Raw genomic sequence first — 27,366 nt, 5'->3', positions numbered from 1 at the left:
TCAATTCTACACAAACTCTTCTGAAAATAGAAAAGAGAACACTTCAAATTCATTCCACAAGGAAAGCATTGCCCCATTACCAAAACCAGAAGAGGCATTATTTTCTATCCCAGAAAAGAAACCTACAAACTAACATGCCTCAGGAACATAGATATAAAAATCTGTAACAAATCAAGAAAACTATAAAAATATGCACATAATACGTAAATGAATGAATTGGCTGTTTTCCAATAAAACTTTATGTACATGTGTATGTAGGTGCATATTCTCACAGGCCATACTTTGCCAACCCCTAGAATTAACTGAATGCTTTTCCCCTATGATTGGAAACAAGGTGAGGATGCCTGCTCTCTCCCTTCCATTCAACATTATCCTGGAAGTCTTAGTCAGTGTAGTAAGAGAAGAAAAAGAGATGAAAGGCGTACAGATTGAAAAGGAAAAAGTAGGGGCGCCTGGGTGGCTCAGTGGGTTAAGGCCTCTGCCTTCAGCTTGGGTCATGATCCCAGGGTCCTGGGATTGAGCCCCACATTGGGCTCTCTGCTCAGCAGGAAGCCTGCTTCCCCCTCTCTCTTTGCCTGCCTCTCTGCCTACTTGTGTTCTCTCTCTCTCTCAAATAAATAAATAAAATCTTTAAAAAAAAAAAAAAGAAAAGAAAAAGAAAAGGAAAAAGTAAAACTCTATTCAAAGACAACGTGATCGTCTATGCAAAAAATCCTAAAGAATCTCCAAAAAGTAACTGGAACTGGTAAGTATATCTAGCAAAGTTGTAGGGTGTAAGGTCAGTGTCTAAAAATCAATTTTCTCTCTATGTATACTCTACAGAGAATCAGAAATTGAGACTTTTTAAATACCACTTATAACAGCATCAAAAATATAAAATGCCAGGTGCCTGGGTGGCTCAGTGGGTTAAGACCCTGCCTTCGGCTCAGGTCATGATCTCAGGGTCCTGGGATCGAGCCCCGCATCAGGCTCTCTGCTCCGCAGGGAGCCTGCTTCCTCCTCTCTCTCTCTCTGCCTGCCGCTCTGCCTACTTGTGATCTCTCTGTCAAATAAATAAATAAAAATCTGTTTAATTTTTAAAAAAAAAGATGTTTTAAAATATATATATATAAGATGCCTAGGGATCAATTTAATCAAAGGTGTGTAAGACCAGTACATTTAAAACTATGAACACTACTGAGAGAAAGTGAAGACCTAAATAAATGGAGAAAATAGGCCACACTCAAACAAAAGCCTCAATAGTACGAAGATGTCAATTCTCCAAAAGCTGACCTACAGATCCAGTACAATCCCAATCAAAATTTCAGCAGGCTTTTAGAATCAGCTTGTCAGTTTCTCTAACAAAGCCTGCTGAAATTCTGATACAGAAACTGACAAGCTGACTCTAAAATCCACACAAAAAAGCAAAGCATCTAGAAGAGCAAAAACAATTTTTTAAACTTTTTATTCTTTTGGAATGATTTTTTTTTTTTTTTTTTAAGGTGGCTCTATTCCCAATGTGGAGCCCAAACACATCAACGTGGAGATCAAGAGTCACGTGCTGTAACGCCTGCACCGGCGAGGTGCCCTCCCCAGAACAATTCTGAAGACAGTTCCTCATAAAGTCAACCACACAGTTACCACCTGGCGCGGCAATTCCTCTTGTCGGTCTTTCCTTAAGAGAAATGAAAACATACAACCACACAAAGATCTCAACACAAGTGCTCACAGCAGTTTGATTCACAATAGCCAAAAACCTGAAACGACCCAAATGAACATAAAGAGGGTGAATGGATAAACAAATTGTATTACATTCAATGGACAGAATATGACTCGCCAATAAAAGGAAACCACAAGACTGCTACTTGGAACAATATGGACGGATCTCAAAAGCATTGTGCCAAGTGAAAAAAGCCAGATACAACTATGCAGTATGATTTCATTTATAGAATATTCTAAAAAAAAAAAAAAACAGAAAAGAAAAAATGGCGGAACTATTCTGACGGAAAACAGACCAATGGCTGCCAGACACAGGGATCAGGAGACTGTTTGCCTAGGAAACAAGGAGACTTTGTGGGTAACAGAAATGTTCTAAAAATCTTGATGTGACTGGGGTTCCAAGACTATACAACTGTTAAAACTCATTGAATTGTACTCTTAAATTGCTTAATTTTACTGTAAGCAAATCATACTACAATAAAGATGACAAAAAGTACAGTACACTAATATAATGAAATGTTTCTCATGTATTGATCAGTGAAAATACAGATTACAAAACAGTGAGAACATGACAGTCTTAATTTTCTACTTAATTACGTTTTTATTGATTTTATTATCTATAAAAAACATTTATTAGGGCAACCTGTTGAGGCCCCTCACTTTTGAGAGCTTTTTCTGGATCTTCACTTAATAAACTTCTATCGCTTTACTCACCAAAAAAAAAAAAAAATTACTTTTTAAAAAGAAAAAAATAAGCCTTTTATAACATAAAAAAGTTCTTCTTTGTTTGGTGTTAAGCACACAAGTCAGGAGAATTCACAACACAACAAATAGTGTTTTTACTTTCTAACCGTAGATGATTTGTTGGTATGGTCTATCAACCCATGTCTACTGCCTGTTTGCTTTGTTCTTTGAGTAAATTTTAGAATTACAAATTAACTCATATTCACTGTAATGAACTTAGAAGGGAAAGTCAAATAAATAGAAGGAATCTGATATCAGCGTAACATCACTGCCAGAGATCAAGGCTGTTACCATTTTGGCAGGTTAGCGCAGGCTCTCCGAATGGGAGCTCCGAAGCCTGTCTACCTGAGTCGAATCCCTGCCCTGGTCCCTCAGAACTCTGGCCAGCCTGGGTAACTTGTTAGGTCTCTGGATCTCCCTCTCCTTACCTGCGAATGGGAGGAATTGTAGGCCCTACCTTCAAGAGCCGCTGGAAGGACGAAATGTCCCCCACCCACGTGTGGCATGTGGAAGCACTCATCTAGGAGCAGGCAAGTCTACTGCAAAACCAATGCACTAAAACTGCACAGTCCTACTCTTTCAACACGCCTTAATAGTTCCATGTTACCCGTATCCCCATTAAGAGAAAAGCTGGATCATGAGTTAGCCAGAGTCCCAGGCAAGCAGAGTTAAGAACTACTGTTTCCTGGGGCACCTGGTTGGCTCAGTCAGTTAAGCATCTGCCTTTGGCTCAGGGTCCTGGGATCAAGCCCTGTATTGGGCTCCCTTGTCAATAGGGAGCCTGCTTCTCCCTCTCCCACTCCCCTGCTTGTGTTCCTCTCTCTCTCTCTCTCTCTCTCTCTGTCAAATAAATAAATAAAATCTTTAAAAAAAAAAATTACTGCTTCCTCACTGATGAAATGGCAATAATGCATCTGCCCACCACTCCCTCACTGGTTATAATCATAACTAATTATATTTTCTGCTGGGTATTATCATCTCACTAAAACTCGAGCTCCATTAAGGCAATCACCTTGTCTTCCTTGTTTTCCATTACGTTCCTAGCACTGGCAGACTCTGACAGATCATTTGTCAATGAACATTCACTAAATAATTCACAGAAATGAACAAACAGGTTGTCACAAGGATCAGATGGGACGTGTGCGAGCACTCCGACAGCTCCCGAGCATCATGACTACACCACTAAGCGAGCATACAGCATACTTATTTTGTATCTCCATTTTCCTCTAATATCGGAGTCAACAGAATAGCAAGAAGAACTTGCTACTGGTGAAACAGCTTCTACTGGCAACACCCAGGCTCCAGATTCTTGTACCAAGATTTCAAAACTCTAATACCACATCTTCGCTCCACCAAAATTCTGCACTCCCAGTTGCTCAGTAAATAAAGAAGTTTAACAAATATTTGAAACAACATGTAGAGCATAAGATGCAGGAAAACCATATCGTGCTTCTGGGATAAAAATAAATTCACACTTGGCCCAGTCGAGGTACATGATGCTCTTATAATTTCAAACATCAAGATTAAAAAGAAATGTCAAGTGCTACTCGATCATTATTTACAGACCCTGGAAAATACAGGAATAAAAAATCCAGCTTTAAGTCAAAGGCAGAGCATACCACCTGTCACCAGGAAAAAGGTATTTAAATTTCAACAGCCTCAATTTTACCAGCAAATAAAAGTATGTCTTTAGGGGCGCCTGGGTGGCTCAGTGGGTTAAGCCGCTGCCTTCGGCTCAGGTCATGATCTCAGGATCCTGGGATCGAGTCCCACATCGGGCTCTCTGCTCAGCGGGGGGCCTGCTTCCCTTCCTCTCTCTCTGCCTGCTTCTCTGCCTACTTGTGATCTCTGTCTGTCAAATAAATTAATAAAATCTTAAAAAAAAAAAAAGTACGTCTTTAGCTCTCTCCATACATCTAAGTATGCAAAATCTTAAACGTAGGTGGTTCAAACAGCTAGGATTAAAGATCTTGAGATCAGCTTTTCCTCAGAGTCCATGCACTTGGCACTGTTCAAAACGGAAGGTCAGGGCGCCTGGGTGGCTCAGTTGGTTGAGTGACTGCCTTTGGCTCAGGTCATGATCCCGGAGTCCTGGGATCAAGTCCCACATCAGGCTCCCAGCTCCATGGGGAGTCTGCTTCTCCCTCTGACTCTCTCCCTTCTTGTTCTCTCTCACTCTGTCTCTCTCTCTCAAATAAATAAAATCTTTAAAAAAAAAAAAAAAAAAAGAAGATCATTCCTTCACTACTTGTCTTACCTAACTTGGTATCACAAAAACTTCAAAGATTTACCTGTTTAATTTCTGCCTAACCCAGGAAATTAAACCCAATTACACACTAATGTACACTGTCTCACTTCCTACCCCTAGTGATTCCTCACAGTGCCACTACTGCTTAAACCACACAAGTGAAAATAATCATGTTAAGGGTACGTGATTCTAATAGGCAACATTTATTAAAAGTACCAAATTGAGAGTCACAAAAATGTTCATCATTTTTGGTCAAAATGCTTTGACCAAACAATCATTTACAGAATTCAATATTATAAAAATAATTCAAAAAATGAAAAAAAAAAAAACTAGGTACACAGTGCTATTCAAAACTGGAAGCAATTTAAATGTTAAAGAGCAAGGAAATGGTTAAGTACACTGACTTAGATGGATTATACAGTTACCAAACAGGATCACTATGAAAAATCCAAAGCAAAATGGAAACAGATTATGAAAAAAGGTTAACACGATGGCTTTCAAAAGTGCATGCATAGGGGCACCTGGGTGGCTCAGGCATTAAGCGTCTGCCTTCAGCTGAGGTCATGATCCCGGGGTCCTGGGATTGAGTCCTGCAATGGGCTCCCTGCTCGATGGGGAGCCCTCTTCTCCCACTCCTACTCCCCCTGCTTGTGTTCCCTCTCTCTCTCTCTTTCTCTCTGTCAAATAAATAAATAAAATCTTTAAAAAAAAAAAAGCGTATGCATAAAATTAACACATTTTACATTACTATATGTATGATGCTATTCCTCAATTTAAATGCTTTTTTTAAAAAAGCATAGGGAGGTGGAATTAAAATTTTAAAAATTATTTTAAAAATAAGAAGTAAAAATAAAAGGCATAAGTAGACCACAAATATAATGCCATTTTGCACCATTATTGGTGCAAAATAAAAAGGTTAACGAGTGTTGAATATGAATTAAAGGATATGAATTCATACAAGGATATGAATTAAAAGGAATTCTTATAAATTGCCAATGGGAATGTATAATGGTTTTGGGAAACAATATGACACCATCTTGTAAAGCTAAAGGTGTGCATACCCCTGGGCCAGAAATCGTGCTTGGAGAAACTCTTACACGTGTGCACTAAGAGACATAGTGCACAACAGCAAAACACTGTAAACAACGAAATGTTCAACAGGAAAACGGATAAATCTGTCCTACACGCAATGAACTATAACACTGAAATTAAATGTAAGGCAATCACGTGTAACAGCCTTAATGTTTCTAACCAAATGAAAATGGAAAAAAAAAAAAAAAGCAAGCAACAGAACATTAAACACAGCCTAATACCATTTTTTAAAAGATTAAAACAAATGAAATAAGATGTAATATGGGAACTTCTGTTTGAGGGATCACAAGACCCAAAAATCAGGAGAGTAGTTACCTAAGGAATTGACAGCAATGAGATGGGGAAGGAACACGTGCAGCAGCATTAGCAATGTTGTAATTTTTATTTATTTCCCAAATGTGCGAAACTGAGATGCTAGAGATATTCTTTTATATGTGTCAAATACTAAATTTGTTTTAAAAGTTTCTGAAGAGGAAAAAGGTTACATACTCTATGATTACAACCATGGAAATACGCATAGGGAGAAACTTAAGAAACCATGAAAACAAATTAAAATATACCTGGGTACTAGGACACTGATAAGATTGACCCATTTTTCCCATAGTCCCTATAATTTGGCTTTTACAGATAGATAGATAGATTGATCAACTGATTTTTTTTTTTTAACTAAGTAGGCTCCATGCCCAGTGTGGAGCCCAACACAGTCCTTGAACTCACAACCCTGAGATCAAGACCTGAGCTGAGATCAAGACTCAGAGGCTTAACCAACTGAGCCACCCAGGCGCCCCTGTGCTTTCATATTTTTTAAAAATTATATTCCCTCAAAGATATACAGGAAACAGGTAACATTAATTATTTCCAGGAAGAGAAACTGGGTGATTTAGGAAAAGTAACTGAGAAGGAAACTTTTCTCCAAATGTCCTTTTACATTGATTCTATATGAAATCAACATGAAACATATTCAAAAAATTTAAATAAAATTAAATTAAACTTTTTAAAATGTTGTCACTATAAAGACAGCACCTATTTAATTATAATCTATTACTTAATGAAGCTTTAAAATAAGTAAGTTTTACAAAGGACTGTACTGTAAACATTTGCTGTGGTTCCCAAACTCTGTGCCAAGACACCGTAAGACACTGCCACGCAGGTCCATGCTGCCAGGACATTTCAAATTTTTGAGACAAACACATCAATCGTTGGACACTGCACATACTAGACTAAGGTAGTTCACGTTCAACGTTAGGTCATGCTACTTTCCTTTCAATGACATGGTACCTTCGCAAAGCGGGGTCTCTGGCGGCTGCTGTGATAAAGAGCAGGGCCATGCGACAATGAATGAGGGCCGTCGTGTCCTGCCTGGGCCTAAGTCTGAGAAGCTGAAAGGTGCCCAAGGGCACTTACATCCCTGCTAGCAAGTTATTTATTTACAGATGGCATAAAAATATAACTCTTTGACTTATATGTTATTTTTAAACAGCTACTGAGTCCTTAAGACTTGTGTACGTACTTGTTTAGACTTTTTTTTTTTTTTAAAGATTTCATTTATTTATTTGAGAGAGAGAGGATGAGTACAAGTGGGTTGGGAGTGAGGCAGAGAGAGAAGCAGACTCCCCACCGAGCAGGGAGCCCGATGCAGGGCTCGATCCAAGAGTCCGGGATCATGACCCGAGCCGAAGGCAGACAGACGCTTAACCGACTGAGCCACGCAGGCGTCCCTAGACTTAACTACGTTTTAAATGGAAAGACCATTGCGTGTGTCTTTGGCTGAGGACGTACTGTGGAAATATGTCCAAAACACTAAGAGAACCATGAATGAAGAAGCTAGGAACCGCTAATCTATTTGGAAAAAACTCTCTTTATTTGACCGGTATGCTCCTTGGAAACACTTTCCAAGAGAAGTGTCTCCACCGAAGCACTAAAGGGGACCAGAAGTCTTCAGTGTTAGCCATAAATTCCGTTTATCTTCTTTAGAGGAAGCTAAAGCTGAATCTTAGAGGTCATTAACACACGACACGACGAAGGAGGAACGGAAGCTCTCCAATTACAGAAAGACTCCTGTAGATCATCGGCTACACGGAGGACACCAGTAAGCGTAAAATTACCTAAAGAACTTTCCTTTCTGCAGTGAAATTTTCCAGACTTTTTCTCTAGAGGCTGAAAAGTTCTATTGATCAGTCAAACTGGAAAAGCTACTTGGGGAAATGAGCCTTCCTACCGTCTGCCCCTCGATGGCGGCTCGCTGGCGCCCCAAGACATCTTGCAGCTGCGTGAAGTGCTGGACGAAGGCCACCACCTCGGCCTGGAAGCGCTGCGTGTGCACATACTGCACGGAGGCCATCTGGAGGCTCACTCGCATGTCGTGTTCTCTCCGGAGCAGCGGGTCAGGCCGGCCGTATCTGGAAAGAAGCGCGGAAGCGTGACTAGGGAGCCAGACACAAGTCAGTACTGAAAGAAAACAGGCTCACGCAGGGGTTTCCCCTAGAAAGCTGCTGTAACTAGTGAAATGCCACTCTGCAATCCGGTTTGACACAGCAGTCCCCAATAGTCGCTCTTCTCCAGAGCCACGGCAACACGCTGAGGATGTGAAATCAAGTCTGGGATGACGGCCACGGCTGTGAACAGGTGGGCAGCCGCGGCGCAAGCCTCCCTTTGGATTCCAGAACTCCCCCAGCAGCCACCTGCGGCTCACACCTCTCACTAGGGTTCTTTCCCGGCCTTCAGGGACAAGTGATTCTTCCCGCTCTAAGACTGTAATGATATGGACTCGAAAGATAAAAAGTACATCCAAGAAACAAGGGCGAAAGAACATTAAGTGACACAATCAGTGTTTCTGGGGAAAACTGTCTCCTGGAGGCAGAAAGCTGTCTTCTTTTTGCTTCGTGAAATGGAGGCCAAAGAGGTTTAGCCTCTACATTCCAAGACAGGTTAGAAAACGTTTATGAATGGTTTTCAATTTAAAAGACATGGCATCATTTAATAAATTATACAGGACACAGTCCCAGGGACAAGAAACTCACATTTGCTTAAGCACCTATTTTGTGCCAAGCAGACATTTAGGACTTTTATATTAATTATCCCATTTATCATAGAATTATACCACTTTGGGCACCTGGGTGACTCAGTGGGTTAAGCCTCTGCCTTTGGCTCAGGTCATGATCTCAGGGTCCCGGGATCAAGCCCCGCATCCGGCTCTCCGCTTAGTGGGGAGCCTGCTTCCCCCTCTCTCTCTGCCTGCCTCTCTGCCTACTTGTGATCTCTGTCAAATAAATAAATAAAATCTTTAAAAAAAAAAAAAAAAGAATTACACCACTGTGGTAGGTAATAATATAAACACGCCAATCTACATTCTCAGTAGAGTGTGATATACTTCCCCCGAAAATGAAATAAAAAGTCCTCAGACATCTTTGGGGACAGTTTTCATCAACTCTAGTTAAACATGAGAATCACTTTAGCAAATGTTTAAAAAAAAAAAAAAAGACTTAGAATAGAATATTTGGGGGCAGAGCTTGATATCTATTTTTTCCAACAGCTCCCCAAATGTTGAAAACCCACCATTTTAAACTTTCAGCCTTCTGAAGAAACCATTCCTTAAAAACTACATAGGTCCCAAAATGCCTTCTAAACTCTAAAACTGCAAAAATTCAATATAGATTGTCCTTATACAGAAAAAAATGTGTAATATCATTTAACATCCACATCTTCAACAACTTTTTCAGGCTGAAATCATTCCAGAACCTTGAGAGCTAGATGGAAACTGATCTACCTTTGTCCCTTCAATGTCCCTTCGATATTTAGATAGAAAAACTGATTCGTGGAAATTAAGTGACTTGCTTAAGGTCGCATAACAAACAAGCGCAAAGCCCGCAGGAGAGCCCAGGCTTTTGAATAACCACAATTATTTTGGGGCACCTGGCAGGCTCAGTCAGTGGAGCACACGACTCTTACCTCGGGGTTGTGAGTTTGAGCCCCAGGGTGGGTGCAGAGATTACTTAAAAAAAAAAAAAAAAAAATCTTTGGGGCGCCTGGGTAGCTCAGTGGGTTAAAGCCTCTGCCTTCGGCTCAGGTCATGATCCCAGGGTCCTGGGATCGAGCCCCACATCGGGGTCTCTGCTCAGCAGGGAACCTGCTTCCCCCTCTTTCTCTGCCTGCCTCTCTGCCTACTTGTCATCTCTGTCAAATAAATTAAAAAAAAAAATCTTAAGGAAAAAATTATTTCAATCCCACGCCATCTGTTTATGAAGACCGAGTAGCCGCTTCACACAGATCAGTCTTACTATAAATCAGGATTCCCTGCAACTAGATCATGTCAATTTTACCTAAGAAAGTAACATTTTCTTAAACTTTTTTTGTTTAGCCAACAAGAATTTGAAATAGCAAGCAAATATAACAAAATGTCAAATGAGAAAAACTGGTATTTTTACTTAAAAGTCTGGAAGATGAGCGCTTCTTCCCCACTGGTCGTGAAGCGCTCTCTGTAGAATTCTCCGTGTGCTGTGAGGTCACTCAGGGACAGGCTCCCGATGCTGCCCTGTAAGGCCAGGTCTCCGTCTAGGAATGTTAAAATTAGAACACATTCTTATGTATCCATTTTCATCCTACATCTTAAATATGTCTGGCACAAAACCGACAAACACATGCCTCAGACTTTTCACTATTTAATCAAATTAAATGTCAAAGGCAAATTTTCATATTCCAATCCATCCACCAATAACACTTTCCATATTGTTTCAAACAGTCTCAGTGCATTAGTCCAAAGGGGGTTGAAACAATACAGCAATATCATACTTTACCCTTTAGAAAGGGAGAGAAATTAAATGCATACACAAACTAAAGGATAAAACATTTCTAAAAACAGACAAAATGGGATCCTTTCGGAGATTAAGACCATTAACTGGAATTAGTGAAACAGCAAAAGGCCTATTAATTGTACTGAGGAGCAAAGAATTAAGGAGGAAGTGTCAGAGATACGTCAGGTATTCGGGAAACATTAGGGGGGTGTTAGTGTGATTTAATTTAAAAAAGTACAATTAATGAGACGGACACTGGAGGCAGACTTAAAACTACTCCGGTATTATAAGAGTGAAACCCCTTGAAGGTGGAAAAGAACAAAGAAGGATGGTAAAACATGTGCAGCTGGGATGTGAACCTATGATGACTCATTCTTTACACGGTGTGGGCATTAAAAAGCGAGACTGAGAACAGTTGCTTCCATAAAACGAGTTTTATCGTCATAATGAGCACTACAGAGCAATGACTCCGGTGTCTATGTTCACCATGCTAGCTCAGTTCTCAGTGAACTGAAGACGTACTTATATTTGGCCCTTGATGTCATCTAACAAAAAACCCCAAATTTCTCCCAATTTTAAAGACCCATCTCTTCTGAGCTTTTATAAATTAATTGAATTTATATCAGGCACGAAATCTCAACATCACATCATTCCTTTCCCAAAACACATTCTTGTTTACACTACAGAGTCGACATCTGAGCTGTGATCTTCCGTTATTTCATTATCTGTTCTCTGAGGAAGGAATACTGCTTTATTCACACTTCACAAACGTCTTCTATTTAGAACTTGATGTAGCTGATCCCTTGTGTTCAACTAACAATTTCAACCTGCAGAATGCCAGCTTTGCAATTTCCTCCCACCTAAAACCACACCCCTTACTGGTGGCTATTACGGCAACAGAGAGAACATATACCCTGGTTTCCCAGGTGTAATTTTTAATAATGTCCCCTTCCACTCTCAAAATGTCCCAATTTGGACAAAAAATTATATAGTCACCCTAGAGAGAGTTTGTTAAAAACACAGATAGATGCCAGGGCCCCAGCCCAACCTAATGAATCATATTTTGGGGCGGGGGGGCGGGGGGCGGCCAGACACATGCATTTTTAGCAAGCTGGCCACATGATTCTGCTCCCTAAGCCAGTGTTTGGAAACTACCGCCACAAACCACAGCCAGACCAAGAACCACAATCCAAGCCACGGATCCCTCACCTTACTTTGCATGTGAAGATAATTACATTTGTGAGCAGGAGGTCCAAATGCTTACCACATTTTGCGAGTTTGATTTCTCCCCACTTACCAATCATTTCCAGGTGTGCTGCCAATTTGGACACACTGGCTTTAGCAAGCTCGCTGGTGGTCTTATTCAGCACGAGAGAGAGCGAATGAACCTAAGAACGTGGGAGATAAAGCAAGGCAGATCTTACTGGGGGAGAAAAGGCATGTGTCAGGCAAATAGCAGAACCAAATCGAGGAAGATACAGTAAGGGCTTGGGAAATATGACAGGAACACTTTTGCGGGTGCCAATTTCATTTTAGCTTTCTTGATCCATCACACACTATCAGAGGAGAGAGTTAATGAGAAAGGGGCTCCACGGGACAACCTAAAACCCAGGGCCCACAGCGGCATCTCTGTGCTCACCTCATCTGGACTTCATCAGTGAAACATGTTACATTATAAAACAATCATTCTCATTTCTGCATTTGTTTATCGCATTACGCTATTCTGTAATCACTCATAGAGCTTCATTAAGTCCTACCCTGAGAAATCTGTCCAAGCACAATGATAAATATGATTTAGAATCCTGTTTAATGACCATACAAACATTTAATAGGGCCTCAAGCTGGGACTTGGCCTAGGAACCAGAGTCCAAGATCTTCTTTTTGAGGGATGAGCCAAAACAGAAGAATGCCAAAATCCTCAGTCTTAGGAACCACATTCCTTATAACAAATAAATCCTGTACTATAACACTGTCATTTCAAACAATCAAAGGACTTCTATATCTAGGATGTGTTGAGACAGGTGCCTTAGCATCATCCCCGGGGATAAGAGATCAGTTGGGGAGAAGGAAAGAGAAGGGAAAAGATGGAACCTCAATTCACACGCACTGCTTCCAAGCACCAGACTCAGCCCTGCATCTCCAGGGCCTGCCACTAAGCCTGTGCTCCGTAAAGTTTGATGAATGAACGATAAGGAGCAAAAAAGATGGGGGAAGAAAGAAAGAAAATAATACAAAGAAAATAAGAAGGAGGAACATTTGTAGAGGAAGGCGGAGAAAAAAGGAGGGGATTATGCTAGGTGTGGTGGCCTTGGAGGCCGCAGAAAGCTTGCTGACACAGACACATAGGTCTCAAGGAAACCAGATCATCATGAGGGAGGGAAACAAAGCCCCTCAGTCACTTAATCACCCAAATAACAAATACAGTGGGGCTAATAAAAATGCTTTGATTAGAGGAACCCAGCTGTCACCCCCTGACCCCACTCTTAGCACAAATCCTAGTGTCACCGCATACCCTCGAGCACGATACAACAGGAAGCACCCGGAGTGACCCACGAAGCGTGAACCAAAAGTCGAACCTAAATCTCCAGAGCTTACTTTCATTTCTAAAATGAGAAGATCGAAGAAGTCAGGTGGCACCAGATGGAAACCAAAAGACACATGCAGAATGTGGGACAGTCTACAGGACACTAGCCCAGTTTCTACAAGCCAGTGGCAAGGCGGGGAACACAGACTGGTTTTCTTTATTAACAGAGATTAGGAGCTAGGATAGCAAATGTCACCTGTGACCCTTACCTGAATTCCCATTCAAAAGAGTCACATGTCCTTTTATTCACTCCTCCCCCTTTTGTAAACCAAGCGAAGCAGTCCAATGAATTGCAGGGATCACAGGGAAGACATGAACTTTCTTTACCATTCATTTCTCTATAATCCACCAGTAAAAGGGCTACTCTGAGATCATCAGAAAGATCTGATCACGGACTGGTGAGTGTTACAGAATACCAAGAAATTCTCATTAATTGAGTTATAAGTGGTCAGGGAAGAACATGTCTACATTTTTTAGAAAGGAACACCAAAGCATGAAGAGGAAGAATGATAGATCTGGAATTTGCTTCAAAATACTTCAGCAAAAAGAAGAAAGGAATAAAGTTAATGAAGTTCATTAAACTATGTGTGTTATGTTTGAAAATTTTCACAATAAAAATGTTTTCAAAAATTCGAGAACAGCCCATTGCCAAGGGGCATTATCCAGTGTTGTTCTCCTATGAAGCCAGCTACCACTACCTGTGCAAAGCCCCCTGGAGCAGTTCCACACCCAACGCCATAGCATTCCTGGAGCTGTTCCCTGCAGGCACCACGAGATGAAAATTACGGCCGCAAACATATCAAGTCCCAAACAATGACCGAAGCCTCCCCAGTGGCCGTTCATCCGGCTAAACAGGAGCCGGAGTTTCTCAGAGGGCTGCAACGGCCCTCGTCCACAGGCACTAAGCAGGAGAGGTGACACCGGTTCGGGCCAAACTCTGTCCTGAAAGCCCTTCCATTTCTAGAGGAGCGCAGCCTCCCACCAGCCAAGGAAAGAAGGAGGTAGCAACTGGATTAAACATGATTCTCCTCCCTGACGGCTCCCCGGCAGCCAGCGCCAGGCTGCCTTTGCCACGACAAGTCGCTGAAGAACGTCACCCTCCAGGCACAGATGGCATCGGCCACGGCAAAGGGCCCCGGGCTCTGGGTGGCTGTCGCTCAGAGGACGTGCCCCCAAAGGGTCCACTGCATTTAGCTGCTTCCCCATCTTCCTGTGCTAGCACACGGAACAGAAAAACCTTAAAATCAAACGCTATCTTTTTTATGTGTTTTTAAACATCTACGCTAGGAGTACCAACGATAGGTTATAAATCTGGTAATCCACATGACAGCAAAACAACACAAGTTCTCGCTTGCTGAATGCTCGCTTCACGCCACACACTGTGCACAGGGCCCTGCTCGTGTCGATCTCACCGAATCCTTGCAACAGCCCGACGGTGGCGGCACTGCTCAACACCCACCCAGTTCACTGATGAGAAAAATGGGGGAGAAAGAAGTCAAAAACTGTCCCCGAGGCCACACTGCCAGAGGGTAGAGCAAAAGTGCCAGGAGTCCAACCCAGGCAGTCTGATGTGAGACTTCATTCTCTGTGGTTGTCCTGTTGCCTCAGTGAGAGCCAACGATGTCCTGAGTGAGCAGGGACAGAGGACCAAAGCCACATACCAAAGCCACATTCTAGAGCAGCTACTAGGTACCAGTCACTAGGCTATGCGCTCCACATACCGTACCTCACTGAGTTATCATAACTGATCGGATCACCAGCAACCTGAGGCTCCAAGAAACCAGAGCGTTCTACAGAACCGCACAACCCAAGGAAAAGACAGGAGCTTACTTGCCTGCCTCCAGATGGGATTTATGCTAAAGCCTTTTCTAAAATATTAACGGACATCCGAAAGACTAAATATAGCTCCCCTGTCAATAAGATCTATTCCCTAGGATAAATGAACAGTGACTGCATTTAGGTAAACAAAGCAAAATTCACTCTGAGAACTTCAAGGAGCCAAAGGAGGCATGATACCTTGAGATCCAGCTTGGTGTTAACCGGATCCTGAAGCTCAGACTCCAGGAGAGAGTTTGGTTCTGACTTCACATTTTGCAGAATGTCCTCAGGCAGCACCTTCATGGCGTGGTTGTCTGCAGTGGAGCCAATTCCAAAAAAATCTAGTATCACGACCCAGGTCTGCAGCGTGATCAGCACATCCAAGCAGTTAAAATCGACATCAATGTTCCGGTTAACTCGATTGTAACTGGAAGAGAATTCTGGATGCTTCTTATCCACCAAGAATACATTGATATGTACCAAAGAATCATCAAACTTACTCTTCCCAGCAAGTATCTTGGGCTCATCTACTGTTGGAGAAGGGGGTGGGGTCAAGGGACAGTCTTTGTCTTGGACTTCCTTTTGCTTCTTCCGGGAAGCCGAGGTGGGTCTCTGATACAACTGGAAGACATTAGGAGCTTCTTCCATGTGGGAAGGGAGCGACCGAGGCATGTCGGGGTACTCCACATTGGATACTGAAGGACAAGACTGAGAAAGATACTCTTTTTGTGCTAAACTGGATGGTTTAGGGGCTCCCCGAGACACCATCAAGTTCTTGTATTTGGAGTCTGGGTTTTTCTCCAGTAAGTCTTCCATCAGCAGAGAGCGCAGGGCAATCTGCACAGATAGAGTCTGAGGGTGGGTTTTACTGAATTCCACCTCAAAGTCCTGAAACTTTAAGCTCACGAGACCCTGGGCCCCCAGAGTCAGATCTCCACTTAGCTGGACTTGAAGCTCTGATATACAAAAGTTGGCTTGAATCTGGGTAAAAGATTTGACTTCCTTCAGAGACAAGGACTTTTGAGAAGAGTTAGAAAGGCTGGAGTGGCTGAACAATCCATTCTCCTTCCTTTCAGTGGAAGGTTCTCCACAGGTACTGAGGGAAGGCAGAGGAGAATTAGGGCAAGGTGAGGAGGTAGCACTGACTGGAAATTTATTCAGATCTTCACTATACACGAGATTGTCCAGCGTTTGTAAAACCTGCTCATATACATGCTTTGCTAACACCACCTGCAGTCAAAGAGAAGAATTCGGTTATTCCACTGCTACCACTGATCGCACTCCAGTTTTCAGAGTTGACGTTTCTGGGTTTTCCCTAGACGCTTTAAATTAGTTAACAGCAGGGACTATCCCTTCTGTTTCTTTTCTGTCCTTAACCTCTCACTGGCCCATGTCTACTGAAGAGGCCATCTCCCTACCTCCCCCAGCACCTCACAAAATAATCTTTCCACAATCAGTGTTCAGTAAGTACTGCTGACCATAGGCCGGAATCAGTAAAATCACTCTTTCTACCCCTACAAAAACAACCGCAGAAATTGACGGGAATGCCGTCAAGAATCCAATGTGGTGATTACCACAGGACTGAGAAGCAAGACTCATGGTTCTAAAACTCGCTGATCATCCCCAGTTAGTGTAATAACCTTTGTTTAGTTCAGCTAAACAGAAAGTGCTCTGTAATGATAATAATGATAAGCCAAAATCACTTGTGTTTCCTCTCCCATTACTTTGCGTTTAATTACAACTTATTAAAAATATTTTCACACAAGTTTTTTTATATACTTAAGGGAAATTTTTTAACAGAGGAGTTCCAAACGGATACAGAAATGACAGAATTGGAAAGTGATGGTTTAACAGCCCCAGTCAACTCATGTATCCCATCAGAGTTGATCCGTGGAAGCCCCTGTAGGGAGGCCTTTACAATGGACAGATCGCGTTCTCGCCCCCTGCACACAATCACCAAGTCCAGCATCACTAACACAGAGACAACCAGGCGTTATGTGCCGCTTGATATAATGCAATGTGACGTACGCAGCCCCCACCGCCGAAGTGTTCTGGCCAAGAAAAAAAGAACCTGAATCCAGTTCAACCTGTAGAGTTAAGGTACAGCTTACAGGAAATGTGGGAGAACGAGATGAGTGATGCCATAAACGAACAGCCCAGTCCAGAATGCGGGATAATCTACAGGGCAACTGCCCCGCCTCTCACAAAGCAATAATGGGGCGGGGGGGGGTGACGGAATGAGAGGAAACTAAACACAGACCCACACAATATATTATGGAAATGCAACGTACAGGGTCTCATTAGGATCCTGATTCAAACAAGCCAAAAGTGAAAAGAAATTTTTTAAAATAATCAAAAATGTCTCTGAAATCTGAAAATAGATTAAAATTTATTATGTTACCAAGGAATCCTCATTTGGACATCATAATACCATTGTAGTTATGTAAGAAAATGCATGTGGACCATAGAGATACCTTCCAAATATATGGCAGTAAAAATGGTATGACTCTGGGATTTGCCTTAAAATAGTTCACCAAAAGGGGCACCTGGGTGGCTCAGTTGGTTGAGCATCTGACTTTTGATTTCAGTTGAGGTCATGATCTCAGGGTGTGAGATCAAGCCCTGAGTCAGGCTCTGCACTGAGCGTGGAGCCTGCTTGAGATTCTCTTTCTCCTTCTAACCCTCCCTGCCCTCCCCCTCCACCGCCAGAAAAAGGAGAAAGAGAAATGAGACAAATGCGGCAAAATATTGATAACTGCTGAATCTGAGTGATGGGTACACGAGGTTCATTAAACTATTCCACTGTTGGGTGCCTGGGTGGCTCAGTTGGTTAAGTGACTCCCTTCAGCTCAGGTCATGACCCTGGAGTCCTAGGATCGAGTCCTGCATCGGGCTCCCTGCTCAGTGGGGAGTCTGCTTCTCCCTCTGACCCTCTCCCCTCTCATGTTCTCTCTCTCTCTCATTCTCTCTCACAAATAAATAAAATCTAAAAAAAAAAAAACCTATTCCACTGTTGTGTATGTTTTAAATTTTTATAATAAAATATTTTTAAATTATTAAAGTTATTAATTATTAAATAATAATTTAAAGAATTATTTACAATAATTTTTGGAAGGTTTTCATCAAAAATCACAGTAAGCAAATGGTAACCATAAGAACAGTAAGTCAATATAATCCAACAGAATTCATGCTATATGCTAGATTTAAGATGAAAAAGTCACCCTAGTAGCCATGACTGGGAATGCAAAAGTTTATCCAAGATGGGACAGCTTTGGGGAAAGTTCTCTCACCCAGGGACCCATATCCAGGAACCACTGAGGTCAAAAGGTACACATGCCCTGTGAACAGGACTCTTTTGAGTTTCTCCAGAGCAGATGCCAGATACAGACTAGTGACCAGTTACTGCCCAAGGCTACGGTCCACTGTCCTAAGATCGTCTGTCCCTGCTGTTTTATAATGATATGCTCTTTGCGCTCATCCCTATGAAAGCAGGAGAAACAACACTTTTGAAGGAAATAGAATAGCTGTGTACACATACACTCGCGACACACACAGGTATACTCACTATACCCAAGGGCGTGTGCGTGTACGCATGCCTACACGCACACACATATACACACACGAAATCCCTGTCCGGGCCCACTTCATTTCAAAGAGGGCAAGACTAATTCTCCCTTGAGAGGGTCTGTTAACAGCTCAAATAATCAGATTGTTTTACAGGCTGAGCCACGTATGTGAAAAGAGTGACAAGAACCGTATCCTGCTGGGAAAGACAGGTTCTGACTTTTTAAGCAATAACTCTGCTTGTTTTTGAATGTCAACAGAATTAATGATCTGCCTCCTCTCTCTACAGAACTCACCGTTCTTCCGCATGAAGAGGGTCAACAAGACTGGTTCCCCAGCGATGAAAGGACACAGTGAAAAGGCTCCACATTCACAAAACAAGTTACCAACAGTAATAGGCAGTCACAATGTGTCCTTGAATTTACATATTTTCCTTCTAACATTTTATATATACAAATAATGTAACAAGATACAAACATATTATTATGATATAAAGTAAATATAGGACTTCAAGCACCCAGACACGAAAATCAACACATGTTTACCTGAACTGGGTTGACAAATTTCCCTTCGATCTTCATGATGCTAGAAGTTCCTAGGTCATCTGGACTAAGGGAGAAAGTCAATTCAGATTCTCTCTCTATAGGGATCTTCTCCAGTTTAAACTGAATGGTGGTGTTGTTCAGGATGTGAAAAGCTGGCATGACAGAGAGAAAATGACAGATTGGATATACTAATATTTACTGCACTGCTGCTGAAGTATAGGGTGTATAAAATAGAGCCTGTGAGTTACCCCTATACCCAAAGGGCAAAAGAGCTGGCACCTGGGGTCTATGAGTGCAAACTCATAGCAAGACCCAGACCAATGCATAGCAAACAGAGGTACAACATAAATTTATACACAAAAAGAAACAATATATTTATGACATGCTCCATTTGGTGGCTTCAAAACACAATGTGGTGAACATTAATCCAGGCCAGGTCTCTAAGCTTCTCTTAGCCTCCCAAGCCAGCATTTTCCAAACCAAACTGCTCATTCTTACCCAGCTTCCAATGATAGACTGATCCCTCTTACTGGGCCGACATCAAAATCAAGAACAATATCAGGTTCTAAGTGAACACCTTTTATCCCAAGCAGACAAAGCAATCTTTAGGTCAGGATGTAAGCAAACTGGCAAATTCATATCTGAGAACCACAGATGGAAAAACCCTCTAAGGCATGAATTTCTTTACCGATAAGGAGAGCCAGGCTGATGTCTGTGAATACCAAGGCTAATAGATTGAAGTTTTGGTTTTAGCAGATCAGATCGAGAACATAAATGGAGGCATTTTACTCCTAGAACCCTGGACCAACCCCTTACAGAAGATGACAGAATACTGAAAGGAAAATATCATATCCACAGACTAAATTTCCCATCCCACTTTTGTCAAACCCCCAGCTATCTTGGACTACAATATTTAACTAGCAAAGATCTACAGCTTAGAACTGAAAAAAATCAGATGGATTTCACCAAATTAAATAACACTCTAACAGACCCCAGCCTTTGAAGCATCCCCGTAAATGGGCATTCATCCAATATTAAGGGAGACCACTTTAAAAAAAAATACAAATAAAAATTCTTATTTTGCCAAATATGGTATCCAATGGGAACAACTGAAAACATACCAACCTGACAGGAAGAATCCTATTAAAATTCTATTTAAAATTCAATTAAATATTCACTGGGGATAATTCTAAAAGAAAAAGTTTTCATTGTTGTTTTATGCAAAGTACCACATACACCGGGTTTGGAATCTTTTGACAAAATGAGACAAAAGATTTACACTCTCACCTTGACCTCTATGCAAAGATTCAAAGAAATCATGTCGGGTGAAATGAGCTTCCTCCTGACTGTTGGCACTGGCAGAGCCAGAAGGAGAGCAAAACCCCCGGCTTACTTCGGACCCAGGACCCTCTCTGCCTGCCAACTGGGTGCAGTTCAAAGAATATAACTTAATGTCTTTAATTTCTACCCGCAGACGGTCACTTCTGGATTCATCGTCTCCTGACACAAAATTCTGGATGAAGATTTGTCCTAAGTGTCCCACCAACAACTCGGGACTCCCGGGCTTCCGAGGGATAGACACAACAGGGGATTCAATGTTTATGTTCAAGATCAGCTTTACGGTGTCAGAATGAGACCCAGCGAGGCCAAACCCATACATTTCATTCTCTTCTACGACAAAGGATTCCCGAGCCTTCCTTGGCGTTTCGAAGAGTGACACCATCTCACTGTACTCAGCCGTCTTGGTAGCCAGTACCGTAGTGACTTTGGTAGCTGCGCTTTTCAGCATACTTCGAAAATTTTCTTCCAGCTCATCCATGGACAGCGTCAACTCCTTCAGAAACTTGGCAGAGTGGTTGTAATGCAAGGAAGCCATCTTGAGGTTGAGAAGACACTCCTGTTTGGATTTCTCAACAAAGGTGAAACTCAGAGCTTCACTCACGGTGGCGTCTTCCATCCTAACAAATACAGATTCAAAGTAGCCAATGTCGCTGATGATATTTTCATAGCCTATGGAATTCCCAATGCTGACAACGTACTGGTTCTTAAGGTTCTCTTGAGTCAAATCCATGAGCTGCAAACAACCGAGAGAACCATTCATGTCAAATGTGCTACCCATTGAGACGTTAACTTTGGTGCTGCCGATGCTCGCAGTTGCAATTTTTCTGCCGTATTTCTCGCCATTTGCCATCCCTACTGTCCGAAGGAGCAGTAAGTTAAGCCTGTGGATTTCCACGGCAACCTCGGTGTTCTGTTCATATGTAGCTTGGTAAGTTCCTTCTTCCCTGAAGCTTCTTTCAAAATCAGTCATTAAAGGCTGAGGACTCAAATCATCTTTTTCCTTGGGAAAAGATTTCTGAAGAAAACCAATCAGCTCCACGATTGTCTCCGGATTTAGGATAATATCCAGATTATTCACCTGTAATGAAATCACCTGAAGAGTGCTGTCCAAATTCATCGACGGGCACTCTGAACTCACAAACTGATACTCCAGTTTGATGAGGGACTCCTGTTCTTTGGTGAGAATTTTGTCAAGTGAAACACCAGTAGCCGATGGGTCATTCAGTGTGGCCGCACTGGTGAGGTGGGCCGCGTTGGATCCGGAGACAGGAGACTGGGCCCTGCTGTCCCGGAGGCTTCCTGTTGGGACATCGAAGCTCAAGTTCTTATGGGAAGCCATCAGAAGGTCAAAATCGGCACCGTACGTCTGCATCGTGTCCACCAGGAGCAGTCCGTGGACGGTCAGGGAGACCTCCACATCGTAAGGCCTCTTCACAAAGTGAGCATTGGTCCCAAACACCTTGAGCACAGAAATGTACCGACCGTTGCTTTCCACACCAAGCTGCATGCAGTTCACCTTAAACTCAGCCAGGAGGAGCTGTGACTCCACCAGAACCTCCCGGGTATGCTGCTCCAGCATCACAAAGCTCTGGGTTAAATTCATTACTGAGTCCTGCAAACTGCCCCGCTGCCCGCCTTGCGGAAAAATCTTCTCCTTAAACTGAGTGTCCGAAGTCTTCACTTCTGAGGTGGTCAGGAGAGCAAAGCAATTCTTCAGAGCAGATATTTTCTCTTCATTGATGTGGATTTTCAAGTCGGGGAGGTTGCCTGAGAGCACGGCTCCGGGGTACTTGGGATCTGAAGTATAAATCAAGCGACGTTCTAACTGGAGGTGAACGTTGAACTTCTCAACCACGTGCGTTGGTCCCACGTCAATATCCTGGACGTGCTTCCAATTGTCCTTCACTCGTCCGACCATGATCTGGAGGTCCATGAATGACAGGGAGTACCTCTCATACATCTTCGTGCTCATGAGATGTGCCTGCAGCTGCTCTGCGCTGAATTCCATCTCAGCAAATGGCGCTGTTTTCCCTCCATTACCGCCGCTTGTCTCGGGAGGGGGGGTGCTGGGAGGTGTGGCAAGGGGCGTCTTATACTCGTCATCACTAAACTGGTCCTCTTCAGACGCTAGCCCATCCCCACTTTTCCTCTTGGAGTCATCTGCAGACAAAAAAGAGAAGATGCGAAATATACGTCTGCTCCTTCATTACTCTTTCCTTTAACGTAACGATTAAGGAAAAAGAGAAAATCAACCAATCCCGATCTAAAAAAACACACGGATGAAAACTCTAAGCATGATATTCTGATCTTACCATTTCTTTGATGTAAACTTGTCTAGTAATTGTGAAACCAGAACGCAAGAGAGGAAAGATGGAGGCCTGCTGACAGCGGAACGCAGGTCAGGGAGCCAAAACCAATGACCTACTTCCCCACCCCAGCCACCTTCTGCTCTCCCCAACCATTCCTACCTCACTCTCAGCTGTCTGTTCACCTTTCCCTGTATCTGTCTATGTGCTCATCTGGTCCCCTGCCACCGAATGTCTCAAAGGAACCCAGGCCTCACCTGTCTTATTCAACAATACCCTGAACGCTCAGCTCAGAGCTCACAAGCTCACAGCGTCACACCCAAGCCTGATTTCACAATTCACCCCTTCTCTTCTACAGACTTCCACAGTCCAGTCTTTTACTGCTCAGGGCTGAGTCAACTACAAAATCACACCACTGGGTTCTGTCCCCCACGTCTCTGCTCCATGTTTACGGTTTAAAAGTTCAAGTAGGTGCTTTCCGTGGTGTGAGATCCCTTTCTTCAGATCTAATTCCCTTTTAACATTCCCCGTGGCACCAAACATTCCCACTCCTGTTTGAATCCTCTACCTCTTCTCTTTTAGGTCTTCTCAGTGAAGATTAAGACTGAGATTATTTGAGAAGCTTCCTCAACCTTTTACCCCATGAATCCTCTTTCTTCTTGCCCATCTCAAGGTAAACAATAAATATTTTTTGGATCTAGTAATAGTAATGAAATCACCTTCCTGGAGTCTCTTTTTATATGGGTCCCTAATATCCCTAAATAGATTAAACCTCTATTTCTTTTTTTTTTTTTTTTAAGATTTTATTTATTTATTTGACAGAGGGAGAGAGATCACAAGTAGGCAGAGCAGCAGGCAGAGAGAGAGAGGAGGAAGCAGGCTCCCTGCTGAGCAGAGAGCCTGATGTGGGGCTCGATCCCAGGACCCTGAGATCATGACCTGGGCTGAAGGCAGAGGCTTAACCCACTGAGCCACCCAGGCGCCCCAAAAACCTCTATTTCTGAAATGAAGTTCTGAGAAATGGTGTTTCTTAAAATCCGAAGTGCTTCATGAGAAATACAAATAAAAACCACAGTGAGATACTACTTCACATTCATAAAAAAGAAAAAAATGGCTATAATCTAAAAGACAGATAACAGCAAGTGTTGGCAAAGATGTAGAGACATAGAAACCCTCATACATTGCTGGTAAGATAGTAAAATGGTGCCACCCTTTTGGAAAACAATCTGGCAGTTCCTCAAAATGTAAGACACAAAGTCACGATATGACCCAGCAACTCCACACGGAAGTAATACCCAAGAGGCTAAAAATACGTCTACACGAAAGCCTGTATGCGGACGTTCGTAAAACATTGTTCGTGGTAGCCAAAAAGCAGAAACGACCCAAATGTCCACCAACTGATGAACGCTTAATAAAGGTGTGGTATATTCACACACAGGAATACTACTCAACCACAGGCAGGAATGAAGTACAACAAGCTACAACATAGATAAATCTCAAAAACATTAGGCTACGTGAAAAAAACCACACATTAAAAAGCCACATGACTGCATTCGTATGAAATGTTCAGCAGAATCAAATCCACAGAGACAGGAAATTAATGGTTGGCAGGGCACAGAAGAAGGGGTAATGGAGAGTGACAGCAGAAGGGCTTGGAATGTCTTCCCAGATTGATGAAACTGTTCTGGGACTAGATAACACAGTAAATGGCACGATTCTGTCAATATCCCAACAACCACTGACCTGCCCATTTTAAAACATATCCCAATACAGCTGTCATAAAAGAAGTAACAAGTGAACTTTGCGCTAAAAGCCCTTTTTTTGAGAGAGAGAGAGAGAGAGAGAGATTGAGAGAGAATCTCAAGCAGCTCCACTCTCTGCACAGAGCCCGACTCGGGGCTCGATCTCACAACCCTGAGATCATGAGCTGAGCTGAAATCAAGAGTGCTTAACCGACTGAGCCACCCAGGTGCCCCTAGAAAGCGTTTTTTAAGCTTTACTTGGGTAAGCACAGGCAGATCAACCCCTGCGGGGTCCGTCTTCACCGCTTCGCGTTCACACCGTACCTTGGCTATTTGTCAACAGCATTCTCCCTAGATCCACAACAACTAACACGGGGTTCCTGGATTTGAAATCGTCAGGAAAGATCACCTGAGGGGCGGAAATATCTAGTCGCACGGTCCACCTTTTGCTCTCCTCCTGTAGAAGTAAAATAAACCAGAAGTCACGTAACCACAACCACGAAAACTAAATGGCTTTATCGGTTGGGCTCAAGGCTTTCTGAAAGCCACATGCAGGGGTTACTAGATCACTTTAAGGTCAATATAATCAGAGCAAAAAGTTTAAAACAAAAGTAGATCCACAGGCTGAAGGATTTGAGACATTACCACAGACAAATGTTTGAAGTGGGAGGAAAAAAAAATTAGCAAATTACAGGACTGGCGTTGTCTGCTCTTTGATTGTGGTGATTCACGGCTTAAGAAAGATCCGGCTTCTATACTTAGAGGATTTACTATCTCACAGTATGGTCAAAATTATGGAATTCCAATAAACACTGAAACTCAAATATTTCTACCTTTTTTTTTTTTTTTTTAGAGAGAATCTTTCTTTTTTCTTAAGATTTTATTTACTTGACAGAGATCACAAGTAGGCCACGAGGCAGGCAGAGAGAGAGAAGGGGGAAAGCAGGCTCCCTGCTGAGCAGAGAGCCCGACACAGGGCTCGATCCTAGGACCCTGAGATCATGACCTGAGCCGAAGGCACAGGCTTTATCCAACTGAGCCACCCAGGCGTCCCCATTCGTTTGTATTCTTGACAGCCTGTCAAGGCCATGAGATTTTATTTTTTGCTAGCTAAGAAGGATTTCCTATTTTCGGTGAACTCCATGCTTGTAGTTGAAACCAGCGTACTCAACCAGAGGAAGGGAAGAAGCTGACAGAGGGGGCGCCAACCCCTGCCCCGCTTACAATGAAGTCTCCCACCAGCAAGCGATCGAGCGTTTGTCGGATTTCTGCTTTGGTCTGCATCCTCAGTTTGTTATACTGTCTTCGGGCAGCTTCTGCCACTCTCAGCTCAAGTTCAGACTGATAGCCAAAACCTGCAAGATTAGAGACGCACGGGAGAGTGAGAATTTTCAAGCGACGGGGTGGAAAAGACGACTGCAACATCTGTTCTCACCACGACTGCCCGACGAAGCTAAAATAACAACGGCTCCTACTCCCACCCGCGCCGACACTGCATGTGGTAACCAGAGGGGGGGCAACGACGGGGGCCCAGCCATGGCATGCAGGAGGCACCTAAGTCACTAGCATTTTCTTGAACCATTTTCTGAACGATCCCAGACCATTCTACATCCTGAAAGCATACCGCTACGTTAAGAGAGAATGTGGGATTTGGAAGGAAATGCCTTCTATATTCTACCAGTGACAGAGCAATAAAGCCACAGCATTTACAGCTGTTGTTGACACGAAGGCTCAAAAACTCGTCGAAAAACTAAAATAGCTCCCTTGTTATAAGGAGGGAGAGAGGGGATACATGTAGGAAAGGACTATTGTTTTCGCCTGTCAACAAGAGTGCTTTTTCTGCTCCTACGGTCTCAAATCTCTCCTGGGAACGAAGGGAGGCATGGATAAGGCAATGATGACAGAGAACAGCGCAAGGATGAGCCCTTCCTTGTTCACCGCAAGGATGAGTATTTCACACTGCGCCAAGCAGGTGAAACAGACCACTGACCCCGCCATATAGAGGGAAGTTCTCAAACGTTCCTCCTAAATTCACTGGCCTAGAATATCCTGGGTAGCCAAGGAAACCACCCTCCTAATAGAATGGAAGCTATTTTTTAAAGCATGCTAAATGGAAGCAAAGACAAAGAAAATATTTAATACTGATCCCTTTCGGAAAAGTAACTTTCCAAGGACACCTCCCCTGTTTCCGTAACTAAGGACAACCCTACCCACGGGCCCTGCAGGCCTTTTTGATTCCAGCCACTCCAGGTCACTTCAGTGTATAATAACCCTTGTCCAAAGCACTAAAAATGACAAGAAAGATGTGTATAGAAAGTAACAGAAGATCAAACAAACAAAAAAGTTAACCTGAGGTATGAACCTTTCCCTTGTAGAAAAAGTCTGCTACTTTTTTAATAGCCTGGGGATTATATATGATGTTCAAGGGCCTCGTGCTGACATTCAGCCGCCTCTCAAAATGGCTGTGCACTGGATTTCTCTCATACAGCATCTCAAAAACCGGGTCATCTGGGTCCGCAGCTGAAGGGAAGAGGCAGAGAAAGAAAATGGAACACAGCAAAAACAATCACCCTATTCCTGATAACCTGTAAGGAATTCTGGGAAAAAAGACATTTTCTAAATTATTTTTAATTAGTTCTCATTTACGAAAATTCTATAAAATAGGACCCTAATGAGGACCGCCTCAACAGGAATCCTCAAGACTGGGTTGCTGTACTCACTCCCATTACGGAAACCCAGGCCCCGGAAGCACTATAGGCAGACACCAGTCACACAAGGGTCAACAGAGAACAGCGTCTCCAAGACAAACACAGAGCCACACGACAAACTGCTGGGACAAAACAGGACACACTCCCTCTTACAACGGACCAGGACTACTGATCTGTAATCATCTT

General features: G+C 42.8%; 1 protein-coding gene across 11 annotated transcripts in view; it reads right to left on the bottom strand.

Moving 5' to 3' along the window:
• The window catches only part of VPS13D (vacuolar protein sorting 13 homolog D), a 250,476-nt gene that overhangs the window by 197,621 nt on the left and 25,489 nt on the right, over nt 1-27,366 (bottom strand). For 10 of the 11 annotated variants that reach the window (XM_032863445.1, XM_032863446.1, XM_032863449.1 and 7 more), the window contains exons 16-24: nt 26,822-26,992; nt 25,697-25,827; nt 24,797-24,929; nt 20,371-22,584; nt 19,084-19,235; nt 15,173-16,204; nt 11,870-11,960; nt 10,207-10,333; nt 8,001-8,181 (exon numbers count right to left, since the gene is read on the bottom strand). In XM_032863445.1, coding sequence (XP_032719336.1) covers nt 8,001-8,181; nt 10,207-10,333; nt 11,870-11,960; nt 15,173-16,204; nt 19,084-19,235; nt 20,371-22,584; nt 24,797-24,929; nt 25,697-25,827; nt 26,822-26,992 — 4,232 coding nt within the window. Of the gene's footprint in view, nt 1-8,000; nt 8,182-10,206; nt 10,334-11,869; nt 11,961-15,172; nt 16,205-19,083; nt 19,236-20,370; nt 22,585-24,796; nt 24,930-25,696; nt 25,828-26,821; nt 26,993-27,366 lie in introns of those variants that run through there. The other variant, XM_032863455.1, reaches the window with a different exon arrangement.

This window comes from Lontra canadensis, unplaced genomic scaffold (assembly GCF_010015895.1).
Source record: "Lontra canadensis isolate GAN:19392208 unplaced genomic scaffold, GSC_riverotter_1.0 scaffold25, whole genome shotgun sequence".
In the NCBI taxonomy this organism is placed as follows: domain Eukaryota; kingdom Metazoa; phylum Chordata; class Mammalia; order Carnivora; family Mustelidae; genus Lontra; species Lontra canadensis.
The sequence above is the reverse complement of the archived record's forward strand: the minus strand, read 5'-3'. Positions and strand labels throughout refer to the sequence as shown.